Below are 15,975 nucleotides of genomic sequence, written 5' to 3' on the forward strand. Positions count from 1 at the left end.
CAACTGAGACACTGCTAACATAAAAACTCAGAAATAATCTAGTATAAGACTTAGAGTCATGCACAGGAGTCTGAGCTAACACATGTGGATAAACAATTCATTGCACAATAGAGTTGAAAGATGAAGCACTAGTGAAGGCTGCTGCCTGCAGGAATATTTTTGCTGAAGAAGAAACCTTACTGGTAAGAGTAGAAGACACACAGGCAAAGAACTACAAGTGATAATATGATGGTTTCTCATGTAGAGCAGCTGAATACTACAGTTCCAATGGATTTCACGCCTACAAAATAATGAGTAAACTAAATGTAAAATAAACTAAAAAGGTGCATGTTCATGAGAGTATGAACATGGTCCTTAAGAAACTGAAAGAGGCAAACTGCAAACTGAGGAAGTTCTTGTCAGATAACCATGAAAACTCTGTTCTGAATATGTAGGTAATGTTGGCAAATACAGGATTATATAAAGTTCTAGGCTTTTCAAACCTGGCCCTAAAAATTGCATTATCTGGACCATATTTTCCCAGAAGTGTGTGAAAAGGCATCAATATTTGTAAGAATTAATAAAGTACATGCAGCACAATGTGGGGAAGTCTGAATTACATTTAAAAAAACCCCAACAACATCAAAATGGGGTCCACTGATGAAAGATGAAGATATCCTAAATAAATCACTTGTGTTGTGTTTCAACCCCAGCCAGCAACTAAGTACCACGCAGCTGCTCGCTCACTCCCCACCCTGGTGGGATGGGGAGGAGGGTAAAAAGTGAAATGTGAAAAGGGTAAAACCCATGGGTTGACAGAAGAACAGTTTAATAATTAAAAGAAAAATAGTAACAACAACAACAAAAATAATAATAATGAAGAGGAGAGAGGGAGAGAAAAATAAAACCCAAGGGAAAACAAAGAAGTGACACACAACACAACCGCTCACCACCCGCTGACCGATGCCCAGCCAGTCCCCCAGCAGCGATTGGCAGCCCTAGGCCAACTCCCCCCACTTGATGTACTGACTGTGACGTTCTATGGCACGGAATGCCCCTTTGGCTAGTTGGGGTCAGCTGTCCTGGCTGTGTCCCCCCCCGGCTTCTTGTGCACCTGCTCACGGGCAGAGTGTGGGAGACTGGAATGTCCTTGACTTAGAATAAGCAATAGTGAGCAACAACTAAAAAATCAGTGTATTAGCAACACTATTTCATACTAAATCAAAACCACAGCACTGCAGCAGCTACTAGGAAGAAAATTAACTCTATCCCAGTTGAAACTAGGACAACTTGTTTGAAGAATATTGCTTATCTGGCAAGCTCAGTGGCATGAAAGCCCTGTGACAAGAGAATAGCGTCACTCTGCTCTGGTAAGACCGGAAAGCCCAAATTAAGCTGACAAGCAACACTCAGATACTGATTTTCTGGGACTTCAACTTCACAATTTTTAAACTTTGCCTTTGAGAACCTTCATACATTCTATACACAAAGCTCCGATAAGCCAACAAAGGAGAAATGTGTTTTAGAAAGGAAGTCAAATTCTCAATTTTAGTGCTAGTTACAAACTCGAAAATTCAGCCTAGGTATTAAAGCCAGTGTGAGAGTTTCATGCAACTAACCTACATTTTCTGCTCTAATGGAACTATCAGCAATGGCAGAAGGTAGGTGGTAGCTATTCTGGCCAGCCCTGACAGGTGCTGTATCAAAAGCCAACACTTCCCAATTCTCCTCTTATGCCCTGTTTTCTCTCCTGCGTGCCCTGCTTCACATGTCAGCACTGAGAAGGGCAGATGTTGATGCAGTCCCAGTTTCTGAAACTGAACTGACAATTTGCTGTCACTTTTTGTGCAGTAAGCAGGTTCTTCACCTAAATTCTCCCAGATCTGAGGTCCTGATGTTAGGAATTCATGCACTTCTATTAGCAAGGAAGCAACCACAGAACCACCTCAGTACATGTAGAATGTTTTTTATGCATGTTATCCTTGCACTACATTTCCACATCATTAGAGATCTGATCTTCCCAGCAGGTACTCATGGACTTTGCAAATTCAATGAAGTTCCTCTCTTTTCTTCTATAGCTCAGACTCTGTACAGCACCCCCAGCATGACCCTACACTAAACCTTTACTATGCAGAAGTCTTGTCAAGGTCATACACATAAAGTAAACACAGATGTAAATACAGGAAAAACAAAAGCTTTTCTTCTGAAGTGCTGCTTCAGAGTCTCTATGCACTGTCTTTGCTACTGCAGACTGCTGGCTCCTGCACCCCCATGTCAGAAAAAAAACCTGCATCCAAAATTTCACTGTTGACTAGAGAGATCTAGTGCAGCTCTTACATGCCATCTCTGTTGGCCTCTGTCAGCTTCACAGCAAGCCTCATTGTATTTACTTAACTCCTGGGATTAAATGATTATGTGAAAATCTCAGCTTTCATTTATGTACATTCCAGTTTCAGTGAAAAGTTACACAGAGAAAAATACAAAAAGCTACTGATACAGTAACATACAGGTAACTGAAGTTATTGAAAATATTGGGTACTTATTTTCATTATTTAAAATGCTGGCTAAACTATGATCTCATGTACTACAACCCTGATCAATCTTGAGTTTTACAGTGTTCAAAGGATCAAAAAGGCTGCATATGGCACAAATAAATGAAGCTGAACCATCGCACCTACAAACTGTTTTATTTAGCTAAAATTGTAACTTAGGAAAATTTTATTTAGTCCCAACAGTCCTCTGCTAAAGCAAATTTAGGTCACTGAGAATACCAAGAGTGACTTTTTCCTTTTGCCTTGAACCCGAGAAACTCTGCAACTGAACTGTTATTATCCAGAATATTCAGACCATGGCTGTTTGCTTGATATTCCTGCTCACTTGTGATATTTCACTCTCCTTGTGGAAGATGCAATGCAATAATCACTGTCTTGAAACTAGGTCCTCTTCATCCATAGAATAAAGTTAGAATGTATTAAATAAATCGTGTTAAAGAAGCATGGGCAATGGAAAAAGATTATTCATACAATGAAAGACACTAAAATTACCACAGTCTTTATCTACTCTTTTCTTGTCATGGTTTAAACCATTACACTTTTGTGGTTGATAATTTGAAACATTAAAAACACACGGGGTTAGACTTTTATGTAATGTCCTTCCACTATTTAATACATAAAATTACCTCACACAAAGCAGCAACGTTACTTGATTTACTTCTGTCCTACCCACAACTGATCACCAACAATGATATTTAAGGGCATAAATTTTGCAATGGTTTTCTGAACAGCATAATCAATGTTGAGGCCACCGGTCCAGCTACTGCTGCCCTGGTTCCCGTTATCCCCAGATATGTGAGTAATCTCTCCTTGGGACATTTGGGCACCAATAGAGCTGACCGTTAACCTCAGCTACAAAACACAGCTCTTCTGGTGATGAAGTATACATTACCAATCCCTTTTAAACATTCTCCTCTTACTCTGAGGCAATGATACAAGTCTTGTGGATATTTAAACAGATTCAGACATGTTCAAATAGCTCCATTTATCTGTATCTTCTAACTTTGCTGTCTGAAACATTAATTCCTACAACACAGAACATAGTTTCCTTCACTTTTGTCAGGTGGCTTGCAGCACAGTTGGTACACAGTAAGCGATTCCTTCACAGAGGTTCAGACATCCCCGACAAGAACAGGTAACTTGTCCCAAGACAAACTGAAAAACCCTGCATACATGTCCTACAACCAGGCAGCCCTGTCTTGCTGTGCTACACGTGTGCAAGGACTATCATTTCAAATGGGATAAAGTCAGCAATAATTAGCAAATTTCTTGATCCCTTCATAGCCACACAGTCTTACAACAAAGAAGTCTGAACACCAACGCTATACGCACCTACTTGTTTTCAGCCCCCAATGGGAATGCACGGTGTGAAATATTGATGCTTGAAGAGAAGCATTAGAAACCCCACTAACGTACCTGGGGCCAGAGGAAGCACAAACTACACATTTCAGTTGGGCAGAAAAGGATTTCTGTTTTCAAGGGAAGATGTAAGCCTGCTTAAAGGCTTTTAATAGAAAACGCTGGGCTTTATAGGAATTACTACCAACACAGCTGAATGTTTTATTCTAAGCTTTTTGGGTTTTTTGTTTCGAGGAAAAAGTGTGAAGAAAATTCCTTTTGCAACATCTTCTTACAAAAACATCAGCTGTACTAAGGTATTGACCAAGTTGAGTAAGACAGCAGTACTGAATGATGACACAGTGAGTTAAATCAAATTCACACCAGCACTTCTTAAAGTTTAAGAGAACGACAGTTTTCTTATTGCTGCTATGGTGATGCAGGACCACCTTCAGCGAACACCCAAACAATTGTTAAAATCAGTTGCAGGTACGAGGCTCTCCCTAAACAGTAGCTGCTGCCTGGCATGCCTTGATTTTGCAGTGAAGGAGTGGAAACTGTTGTCACGAGGGAACAGGCAACCACGCAGAGGGCAAGAAAGAGCACCGCTGGATTACACCTACCTTCACTCATTCTCTGTACCAGGGTAACACATGCACTTCAGTACTGGAAGAACAGTGACACACAGGCACTATCACCCTTGAGTTTGGGGCAGGCACATGATATTCATCAGGAGCATCTGCTGCCCATCCCAAAAGGGCCCCCCAGCATCCCCCTATGGTGTGGCATCAAGTGCCAACACCCAGCACAACTCCAGGACTCCACAGCATGGAACGCCGAACAGTAGCCCCTCATCAGCAAGCAATGAATTGTCATTAACTCTACACAGGCACGACACACTCAGTAGCAGTGGGTTCAGGCAGTCTTTATCCTGCCTTGATAAAACTCAGACTGCAGGGGATTACCCTTCAGGGGATTACTCAGTCTTTAAAAAGTAAAAATTAAATTGTGCACTTATGGTGTGTCCTTGAGAATTCACATCAGTCATCGCTAGATTACAAGTTTCTAAATGGGAAGCGTTACGAAAATTATCTAATTAATTTCATGGGGAGTCTGGCAGCAAACCTTCAAAAGTACATGAGTAAAACATGCCATTTTTGCCAAAGGAAACAACTGCAAGCTTGATGGTTCCACATAAAAAATAAAAGGGCGTAAAAGCCTTGGATAGATCTAACTATTGTAGACATAGTTAACATAGTAGACAACTAACAGGTGTTGGATTTTATTTTAGCTATATGGAGCCATTTATCTGGATCACAACATAATGTATATAAGTAGATAAAGCAACTTCAAAGCAATGAAATCTGTATCAAGAAGATGTCACCTGATCACAATTAAAATAAAATATCCAAGCTTTAGCATTTTGACTGCATTCATCTAAGCCCTGCAAAACTGTCATGACTTTACTGGACCAGGCACAAAGGGGGTTTTTTTGCCACAAAAGAAAGAATGTAATTAAAATATTGGCACTGCGCATACCCAGTTAAAATCCTTACTTTCTGCACGCTACCAGGTGAATAGAATTTTCCAGGGCTGAAATATAGAAAATAAGGCCCCAACCTAAAAATGCATTTATGCTAACGATGACTTAATCCACACAAGTCGTGCCCACTGAAAGGAATGTAGTCAACACATGTGAATAAAGTAAAATACTGAAGCCTGAACTAGTAGCTTAATAACATAGGATGTTATTTCTGTGGTCAAAACATGACATTGCCTAAAACTGAAAAGAACAACTCAATACCCATGACTTTGCCTCATGAATGCAGAATTTCCTGACTCTCATGGGATTACATTTGCAACTAACTAATGTATATTTAACCACATCTACATAGTTTCTCCTCACTGCTTTATTTCTAAATCCTATACATTTTTGTAAGGCAGTGATTCCCTAACACACCATGGTAACAAAAGTATCCCCGTTTAACATCCAAGCTTGCTGCTAGAGGAATCACTCCCTGTCAATCTTGCTGCTTCCCCATCCACCAGTGGTTCATCTCACCACACACAGAGCAGCTTAATATGCACCTCTGCTTTTGTGAGCGAAGCCAAAGCGTTTTTGCCTTCATAGTAACAGCTAATAAAAATAGGCTTAGTATAGCAGCTGAATGGTGCCACGCTACAGTAGACGCTGACAGCCACGGAGCATACTTGTGCCTACTACGCTTTCTCTAAGGAGGTCTGATTGTCTTAGGCTGCTGTTTCTCTCTGAGCATGCATCTGGAAGGAAACTCCTTGGACTGTACAGAATCTACATGACCTGCTAATACCCACTCATTTGCAACTACTGAATTACCTCCTTGATACAACAGTACTATAGGCAAACAACCCCACAACAAAAGTGGCTGGCAGGGGTTTATGAGAAGCATTCACATCTGGACTAAAAGTAAACAAATGTAGAAACAACGCATTAAAATATCAAGCAAAAGTAAGGTTTCTAAGAATATGACAGGTTGCAAACCCACGGTACACAGCCTGCAATGAAGGACATCATCAGTATTGATCCTCTTCTGTGTCATTAAAGATCTTAATAGAGTCACAGTTTCACAAAAAAAATTAAGCTTCCTTTTTTTCCTGAGTAACTACATGAAAACTCCACACAGAGCTCTATTTCACTACTGTTATCTCTAACTTTAAATATTATCTGAAGGAGATCTTACTTTGGCTCCCAGCCCTGGCAGAAAGCAGGTTTTTTCATCTAACAAGGGCCTGGAGGTTTTACAAGACCATAGGGGTTTTCAAAATATTCTTCCTCTGTAAGAGTCAAATTAATAGATCATGAGCCAGATCCAAAGTGGCATTTTATGCATTATTTAAAAAAGGTACCCATATTGTAACTATAAGATGGCTTAAGATATGCAAGACGTTATGTACAAACCCATAGCCTATGTGATCACTACTGCATTTTTATTGCTCTGTAATGGACTTCTCAAGCAGCCCAAAAAAGACCCGCTGAAGTACTCCACTTTTAATAACTGAAACTGCTCACCCTAAGCTGTCACAATTTGCTAGCATGCATTTCTGCTTAGTTTGTATTTCTGTAAGCTTCAACGTGCCAAAAGGATGTTACTACTAATAATAACAAGGCTACAATTGCAGGGACATACACAGGCAGAAAGGGTAAAAACAATACATGCTATGTGCAAAATGATCACACCAGGAGCAGAGATTCATCCAACAGAGCCACATGCTTTCTCTAAAAAAATCCACCAACATACCACTGCCACGCACAGCAGTTTTTATGAGTTTTTATTCGGATGTCTGCAACTGGAGATACACTGAGAACATCTGTTAACACCTAAACATCTATGTATCTGCCTGATCTCCTTTATGCCTTTCTGCAGCAGCTTCACTTAGAGCTAGACACTGTTTGTTCCTCCCTACCCAGCCCCGCAAAACTGGTAATAATCAATCAAGAAGTACCAGAGCATCCTTTCTGCAATGGCTCCACAGCTCAGAAGGGCCAGCTCCGGCCATGCAAGATGTCTCGCTCAGATCCGAAACTGTATTTCCCCATCTCACAAACCAGTCTGCAGCTCACACAAATTTTCTGAGAACATCATCGTATTTCATGATCAGACAGGCAGTAAAATTGAAATGTTAATATTTTTTTTTAAATTATTTTTTTTCAATCATGTTGCTGCACTGTCCACACACAGAAAGCAAATAGATGGGAGTCTTCTTATCCTGCCATTGAATTTAACATCAAAATCTTTGGAGTTTTCAAGTGGACTGTGCCAATATTCCTGCGCCTCAATAAAACCATAAATCTGACATGCTTTTGCTCCATACACTACTTTATATGCATCATAGCAAAGCTAGTAAAATAATTCCTCAGCCTTTATTTGTAATTTCTAACTGAATATACTACATGTCACTCCTGAATACCCTTGCTAGCTCATCTGACTCTAAAAAGATCACCGCTGTTTTGAACAAGGCTTTCACTAATGCTGAAGTCCAACACATTTTAAATCACGGATGTATTTGGAAAGTGATACTCAAGATAGCAGAGTGAAGAGAATGGGAGACACATTTCACTTGCCAACAGCTCAAAGTCAACAGAAAAACGGAGCTAAACCAAATACAGCAGCTCATCACACTACAGCATATGCCAAGCAGACCACAGAGAAATTACCATACCTGATCTTATTCTTTAAGTCATGCAGGGAAAGGGAACAAGGGCAGGAAGTTTATCACTAAGCGAGGATGTGATTCTTTTTGTTTCCCACAGCAATATTATAAAGATATTTGGAGCTCAAAACAGGGATGGACTGCAGGACATCAGAAGAGTGTCTGGCATTCTGAAACACCCCTGATGTAACAGTATGCTAATCTGGCTGTGTTTAAGTCTTAAACCTGAATTTTAAAGGACAGCTTGTAGGGTGAATTAGCCATTGGAAGACATGCTCTACCACATGAAAAAGAATCCACCTCTCTCAGAGGGTACTAAACCTCTACATCCTGACTTCGTGAAGGTAAAGGCCAGTATTTCAAGTCTGAGTGCCCAGAATCATGTAAAGCATAATGCCAATATTGAGAAGGGTTGAGCTCACCCTGCTTTTCCATCTGAAATTGAAGCCCATTAATTGAAAGGATACACCCCACCTCAATGCACTGAACAGGGGCTGTATCTGAAGAAATGAAGGGAGCAGCAGCATTTCTTTTCTGTAGCACCTCTGTTTAATGATGCTTGTCAGCTTCCTTTACCATGAGGACTTTTCATGATGTCATCCTCAATTTAAAAAACTGAACCCAGCCTTCGAAATTGAGAACTGATGAGGGGACTACCCCTAGCTCTAAAACAGTCTTTGGTGTGCCCAGCAATAGAAAGAAACTCAATTTTGAAGGAAGTTCTAGCTTCTGGTGAATGTTTGCTAAAAGCAGTAAGAGTTCATCCACTGCTATCCAGCTTACTGGACAAATTTCCAGAGATAATGCCAGCACTGTCTGTTGATGTCCCACTTCTTAACTTGCTTCTTACATACTATAAAAAAATGAGTTAATGGGCAAAATTCAGAAGCAATGAACATTTGCCAAGGGAAGATTCCTCCAAAACCTATGAAATAAAGGTCTCTACCCTCCCTATCACATTTTTTTCCTTTTTAAAGAAATGAACATAAAAACTACTTGGTTTTGCGTACCTACTGACAAAGTGAACTCTCTATAAAATATAAAAGCATGACTATAATAATTCTAGGTGAAGTAATATAACCTTAGCTACAAAGCAGTTACAAACAGCTCTGTTACACTACACCTTTTATTACAAATTTATCATGTTTGATATGCATAATTATGTATATGAACTAATACCAAGAAAGTGAAGTCACCATTTCAGAACATGTGTGTTCGAGAATGAGAACATCTCTTACTCCATCGAGTGAAGAAATTATCATCCTCACAAAATTCTTAGCAAAATAATTTTTTATTACAATTCATACAGCATTAGGTTTGTACTGCATCATAAACTTAACAAACTAAAAAAATGCACTTGACTCAAATTTAATATTTTTGTGGTATCCTAGCAATTTTTTTGGTAGTTATTTATTTGTAATTGGAATTCTCACACCTAACCGAAATTTGCTGAGTCGGGTTTTGTGGATTTGCTTTTTTAAAGCCACTTTAGGAATAAATCTTTACTTAATATAGTAATAAAGTATTATTGCTATACTAATACTTTACTACCAAATATACTCCTCAATAATGATACATTGTTTGTTCATTAATGCTACAATACCCACCAGTGTAACTGTACCTGAGTAAGAAAAAACATCTGACTGAATTTTAGAGCGTGTTATGCCAGAACATGCCACTGAAGAAGTGTCTTCCCAGCTGCAGGCAACTATGTTGGTTAGTATCATGAAGCATTAACAGAACTAACTGTTCCTGCATAGCAAAAAGCATTATCGTATTTTCACTTCCCCTACTCTCTATATAACGTTGCAACTTTTCACTTTTTCTTTTCTTCATACAACTACATTTATAGGACACACCCTCTATGGATCTTGCTGTAAAATGCACTCCTTTTCCTCAAATGCTTAGAAACCCACCAACACATACTAAAAATTCAAACTATTCCAACATAGTTACCTCTACTACACTGCTTGCTTGCCTTTTGTTAGGTTCCCTGATCAAAAATAATGACGTGTAGAAGGAATGTGTGAAATTCTGTAGGCACTCATCAACCAGGCTGCCCAGCTCTTTCACCCACAGCACTAACAATAGTGTTGAATCCACAGGCACCTTAGGGAATTGTTCCAGGTTTACTGGATACCTTTTCTAAAAATAAGTAAATTATTTACTTTCTAAATAATAGCCTGTCACTGACTGGAGCCGATTTATTAATAAGCACAGTACCAAAGTGGCAGACATCTTTTTCACCCAGACAGATGTGGTCCACACTGGTCCATACCTCACACATACACAGAATGGTTGGGGTTGGAAGGGACCTCTCGAGATCATCTAGTCCAGGGTCCTCAATCTTTTTAACCAGGGGGCTGGCGCGCGGATGCAGCGGCAGGCAGCCATCTGCGGCTGCTTGGTTTCCCCCCCCCAACCTCCAGCGGGGGTGGGGGCGGGGGGGTCTGTAAATACCAGGGGCCGGACTGAGGACCCTGGGGGGCTGTACCCGGCCCACGGGCCATAGTTTGAGGACCCTGGATCTAGCCCAACCCCGTGCTAAAGCAGATTCACCAGAGCCCAGACCAGCAGAATCTGCTTGTCTTTGAGCAAACTCCAGTATCTGACCCTCTCAGTAAAGCAGCTTGCAGAATGAGAAAACCCTGAATCTGTTTTTTTGCCTTAGTACAGAATTAAGGATCTCCTTTGAGCCTGAAGGTCAACTGTAAGTGGATGATGAACAGAAGTGCAAGTGGATTTGTGTCACTCTACGAAAACCACAAGGGTGTACCCATTAAACCAGTAGTAATGGGTGAGAGGCTGCAAGACAAAGACGGAAACACATCAGCAATTCAGAAGGTTCAGTTTTAAGCACCATCCAAACCCTTCACATATCAGTCATCTATGCAGCACGCGCCTCTCTAGTGCCTGCATTTGTAAAATCCCAGTCACACTGCAGTTGCTCCTCTCAATTCTTTTGTCTTTGAAGAAAAACGGAGAACCGCTGCTGCCCGTAGAAGTTTGTGTACTGCTACATGGCACCTATTTGAATGAATAGGAAATCTGATAGCAAATTAGCTGGCTATACTAAGGGTAGGTAGTGAGTCTTAAGGTTACTGACATAAATTAAAATAAAAGATTCAGCTTCTTTTGAAGACATTAAAAATTAATTCACTCCAAGGCTGACAAGTGTAAACAGTTTTGGGTTTAAAGGCAAATTTGTAAGTTCTCAGCAAGACTAAGAATGACACCCTAACCACAATATCACCAGCGCCACGTCCTATTCCATACCTTCTAAATTTTACAGACTTCATAAGCCATAAGGGACCAGGCATTAAAAGGTCACTTCAGAAATAAATTACTTTCTCCCTCATGGCAAGTTTCTATGAAGTAAAAAACTGATGTTGACACATCCCCACAGCAGGGTATTTATTGTCTGTTCCAGAGAGGGCTAGGAGGGCTGTGAATCTGATGGCAGTAACACAGGCATACAACAGAAACCAGAAAAATGAGAGAATTGAACAGGCAATGCTGGGAAGTCATCTTCTCCACCATGCACACTACCTCTAGCCATAAGCACAAATAAAGGCACCAAACAAGCCATCTCTTCCCAGCCCTTTTTTCCTCTATTTATGTTTCCATAAAAGATGCTTCTGAAAACTGAAGTCCGCTAGGAGAATGATTAAAATTATAAACATCAAGAGCAAATGATGCTTGAAACAGATGAGCAGACATGGTAGATAAACATTTCCAGGAAAGCAAATTCCATAAAAATGGTCTTTCTTCTTGGGTAAGCCTGTGACTTTGGATAGAGTCTCCCCATCACAGCGAGGATTCTAGGAACTACTCCTCCTCCACAAAACTGGCATCATTCACAGAACTGCCCTTTTAACCAGAAAAATAACACTCTGTTTTACTGTAACCCTTTCCTGAATTTACTGAATTCTTTAACACCTACGCACAAAGACTTAGGGTGTGAAATACAAGCATTTAAATCAATTTCCTTCTCTCTCATAAGAAGCATGAAATTCAAAAGAACAAGACCAGAAGTCCGGTATTATTTATCGCCATCTCCCATATGCTCATTCATCACAATGTTAACAGATTTATAAATTAAGTAGACTTGAATAGGCAATACAATTCATCTAGAACGTGTTAAGTTTGAACAGCTGGCAGTCAACATCCTTCAGTTTGAACAATCTGCCAGTAGACAGGAAAAAAGAAGGGGAAAATACAAATACGGTGCACAATTCCACAAATGGGGAATACTCAATACGTATGAAGCAAAACCACACACCACTTACTTCAGATTTGGAGGACATGTTTTCATCCATGTCAGAATCACTGGGATCTACAATATCATCAAATGGCGGTAGAGCAGGCGTCTTCCTTTCCAGTGCATCATTTTCAATTTTGACTCTCCCCACCTTGAGTTGAGATCTGTCCTTTGTCTGGTTTTTGTCAGCTGAACACGTAAGAATCAGTGGTGGGGCACTAGAAAAACTTTTAAATAATGAATCTGAGCCACTTTTTTTTCTTTTTTTTGCAGAAGGTTCATCAGAGTCCAGAACAGATGGCCTTTTTGTAGGGGTCTTCTTTTCTTGCTGCTGCCCACCTGTACCAGTAAGGATGGGGGTGTTTTCAGATTTTGGCTCCTTGGACATGGGTTTGGGTTCCTTGAAGGCCATCTTAGGAACTATTTTTTCATCTTTTAGTGGTTTGTTTTCTTTGGGTTTCTTAGAGGATTCTTTGGAAGATTTGTTGTGTTCCCTGGAAGGTTCTTTGAAGGCACTTTTATGTTCTTTTGAGTCTTTAGAAGTTTTTTCCTTGTGCTCCTTTGTTAACTTGGTCTTGGAAAAACTGTTACTACTGCTGCTGCTGCTACTATTTGTGTTCAGAATCCTAGTTGGGTCCTGCAAAAAAGAGATGCAAAATTTTACTTACAAAAAGAAAAAAGAACCCTAAACTCCCGAAAGACAGAGACAATATGGACATAGGATTCGTATCAAAAACTGGGAACTGCAGGTTGAAAACCAGAAACTGCAAATGTCTATATAAGAACAGATACAAACCCCATCATTTCAGTCAACTTAGCTGTTACAAAGTGGTGGTACATGAGCAGGTACCACTGCTTGTCAACATCTGGAAGACAAGTTAGCTTTTATTTTTAGAATTAAATGTTTTTTAAGAAACACCCTATGAAGAGCACAAAGATAGTTTAGGAAATGTTAACCATGACCATTAGCTGTCAGAAAAAGAAACCATCGTAATTAAAGATCAGAATAGGAATCATATACTGTCAACAGAATTACTTAGGACCAGAGCAAAATGTGCTCCTGATGACATTTCAGGCAAAGTTTGACTTCTCTGTTGTGTCCTCTCTCCACCTTTTCCCAGATCCTCTTCTTCATACACAATAACAACTCTGGGTTCAGCCTGGTTGTAGAAGACTTGATTTGACCCACAACATCTCAGCAGTTAATGTCTTTTAATGGAAAACTCCTTTACTAAAAAAAGTTTTCTTCCTTGTATTTATTGCTGCTGTCCCTGCTGAGTATTTAACTGCATTTTTTTTAAATCAACTGCTGTAAGTGAGAAGGGTTTCTGAGAGGGTGATGACTCAGACATCCCCCAGGATAGGCAAAAGCAGAAAGAGCAGAGCAGTATCATTCTTCACTCAGTCAAAAAAATTTTGTGGCAGAAAAGTTGAGTGGCAAGGAAAGTGGTGATCTGCAGCTAGAACTGGCAATACAGGAACTGAACCATCCAGAACGGATTGTGTAGGATCCTTTCTTCGGACAATTAACACCCAGGCATTTTCAAAAGATGAGGATAGCTCCAGCACTGCCTACTTTCACTGGAACTGCTAGCAGCGGGTGCGCAGCGTTACAAAAATACCCAGCAGCCTAACTGCACTGTTACAAACACTAAACACCTGTAGCACTCTATCCAGAAACAGGCTTCATTTTTATACTACTTCAAATCCGCAAAGTAACATCTCAATTTACAGGAATCTATGGTCAGCAAGTTTAGGTTGCTTACTTTCTTCGAAGCTGATGGTAAGCATTTCTACCTATATATTGCCTAGCATCTGTGAAACTTTCAGAAAGAAACAGTTCAACAAATATATTCCATGTACTCATTGATTTCCTTTCCCTTTACGTAGAACAGAAGTTTATATGGTATAAAACCAAAAATACTACAACCCTGGGGAAAAAAATCAAGCATGAAACCTGACGTATTGTGAAATTTGTAAAAATCCTAATGCTAGATACAGATTTATACTGAATAGGACTTCATTAACAATACCAAGCTGGAATAACACCAAGAAGAACCCATACTAATCTAGAAAATAGAAGTATGTGAATTTTTATTCTTGATGAAAAACTGTAAGGCTGTTATAGCCCATGAACCTAAGAAACGAGCTCTTCCTGAAAGCAGGATATGGACTGTACACTTGCAGTATGCCAAAGATTCCCATGCTCACTTGCTGGATTCACCTTACTTGCTGGAAACCACCTCTTCTAGCTCAAGAATCTTTAATTACTACTCCTTAGGACAAAAGATGACAGAAGTTGGAATATATTTAATTAGGGGTGTCCCAATACATAGTTTTAGAGTCACAGTTTTAATAAAATTCTGAGGTTCAAAGAGAGGATGATGAAAGATGCTTACAATAAAGTGTTCTTCCAACACAATTTTTATGCAAAGAAAGCATTTTGGAACTGGGGAACTACTAAAAAGGTGCTAGTCAGTATAAATATTACAAATGCACTTCTGGGTTTGACTTTCAATAATTTTGTTGGTATTCATCCAAGTCCTTTGCAAGCTGCAGACCAAAGTGGTGCCCAAAATTCTCTCATCTGTGTAAGACTGGATATGCTTGCAACTGTATAAAATTAATGTACAAATCCCTAGTTCTGCTTTATTTTCTAGCCATCCACACATCATTCTACAATGCTAAGAATCTGGTTTTCTTTTTTGACCCTTGCAGTGGTTTTGGCTCCAGTGGAGTCAATTTCCTTCACAGTAGCTTGTATGGGGCTATGTTTCAGAGTTATCAGCACCAAATTGGTGCTGATAGCACACTGAGCATCAAGGTCTTCTCTGTTTCTCACCCCACCCCACTGGTGAGAAGGATGGGTGCATAAGAGGCTGGGAGGGGACACAGCCGGGACAGCTGGCCCCAGCTGACCAGAGGGATATTCCAGACCATATGAAGTTATGACCAGCACGTAAAGCTGGGGGAAGAAGAAGGAAGGAGAGGACATAGGGACTTATGGCACTTGCCTTCCCAAGTAACCATCACGTGTGATGGAGCCCTGCTGTCCTGGGGATGGCTGAGCACCTGCCTGCCCATGAGAAGCGGTGAATGAATTCCTTGTTTTCAGTGTGCTGGAAACCGAAGGACCAAAGCAGGAGATGGCCAGCCTGAACCCCCATGGGGGCTGAACTAATTCTAAAAATAAAGCCAGTACAACTGCTCTGGAAAAAAAACCCCACTCAAAAAAACTAAGCAGAATTAGCCTGTTTAATGAAAGTTGTGACAACAAGAAGAGAAATGAAGACTGAGAATGCATCCACTTGTGTGCTCCCTGTTGGCAGATAACTACTTATGACTTGTCTAGTCCAGATGTGTTAACTCAGCATTGAATGCTGTAGGACCTGAACAGTTTACACACATCCTATGCGCAAAACCAAGCACTATCTCCCCCCTCCTCTGTAGCAATAGGTGGAAACAAGTAATCAAAACTGATTACTTTGAATGTTTTTTTCCCTTCTCATTACCTTAACTGTTCAGTGAAACACTGAATTTTCACACAGTGCTGCACAAATTATTCAATTGTGCTTTTTATTCAGATGTTTCTTGCATCAGTACTGCAAACGTAATGCTGAGTCAGATTTGGAAATCTACACATCTATATAATAT

At 40.1% G+C, this 15,975-nt stretch overlaps 1 protein-coding gene across 4 annotated transcripts in view; it reads right to left on the bottom strand.

Annotated features, from left to right (window-relative positions):
* MLLT3 (MLLT3 super elongation complex subunit) overlaps nucleotides 1–15,975 on the bottom strand; it is a 138,655-nt gene that overhangs the window by 29,014 nt on the left and 93,666 nt on the right. For all 4 annotated transcript variants that reach the window (XM_027807917.2, XM_055699382.1, XM_055699381.1 and 1 more), the window contains one exon: nucleotides 12,350–12,958. In XM_027807917.2, the coding sequence (XP_027663718.2) occupies nucleotides 12,350–12,958 (609 nt within the window). The remainder of the gene's footprint in view (nucleotides 1–12,349; nucleotides 12,959–15,975) is intronic.

This window comes from Falco cherrug, chromosome Z (genome assembly GCF_023634085.1).
Source record: "Falco cherrug isolate bFalChe1 chromosome Z, bFalChe1.pri, whole genome shotgun sequence".
Classification (NCBI taxonomy): domain Eukaryota; kingdom Metazoa; phylum Chordata; class Aves; order Falconiformes; family Falconidae; genus Falco; species Falco cherrug.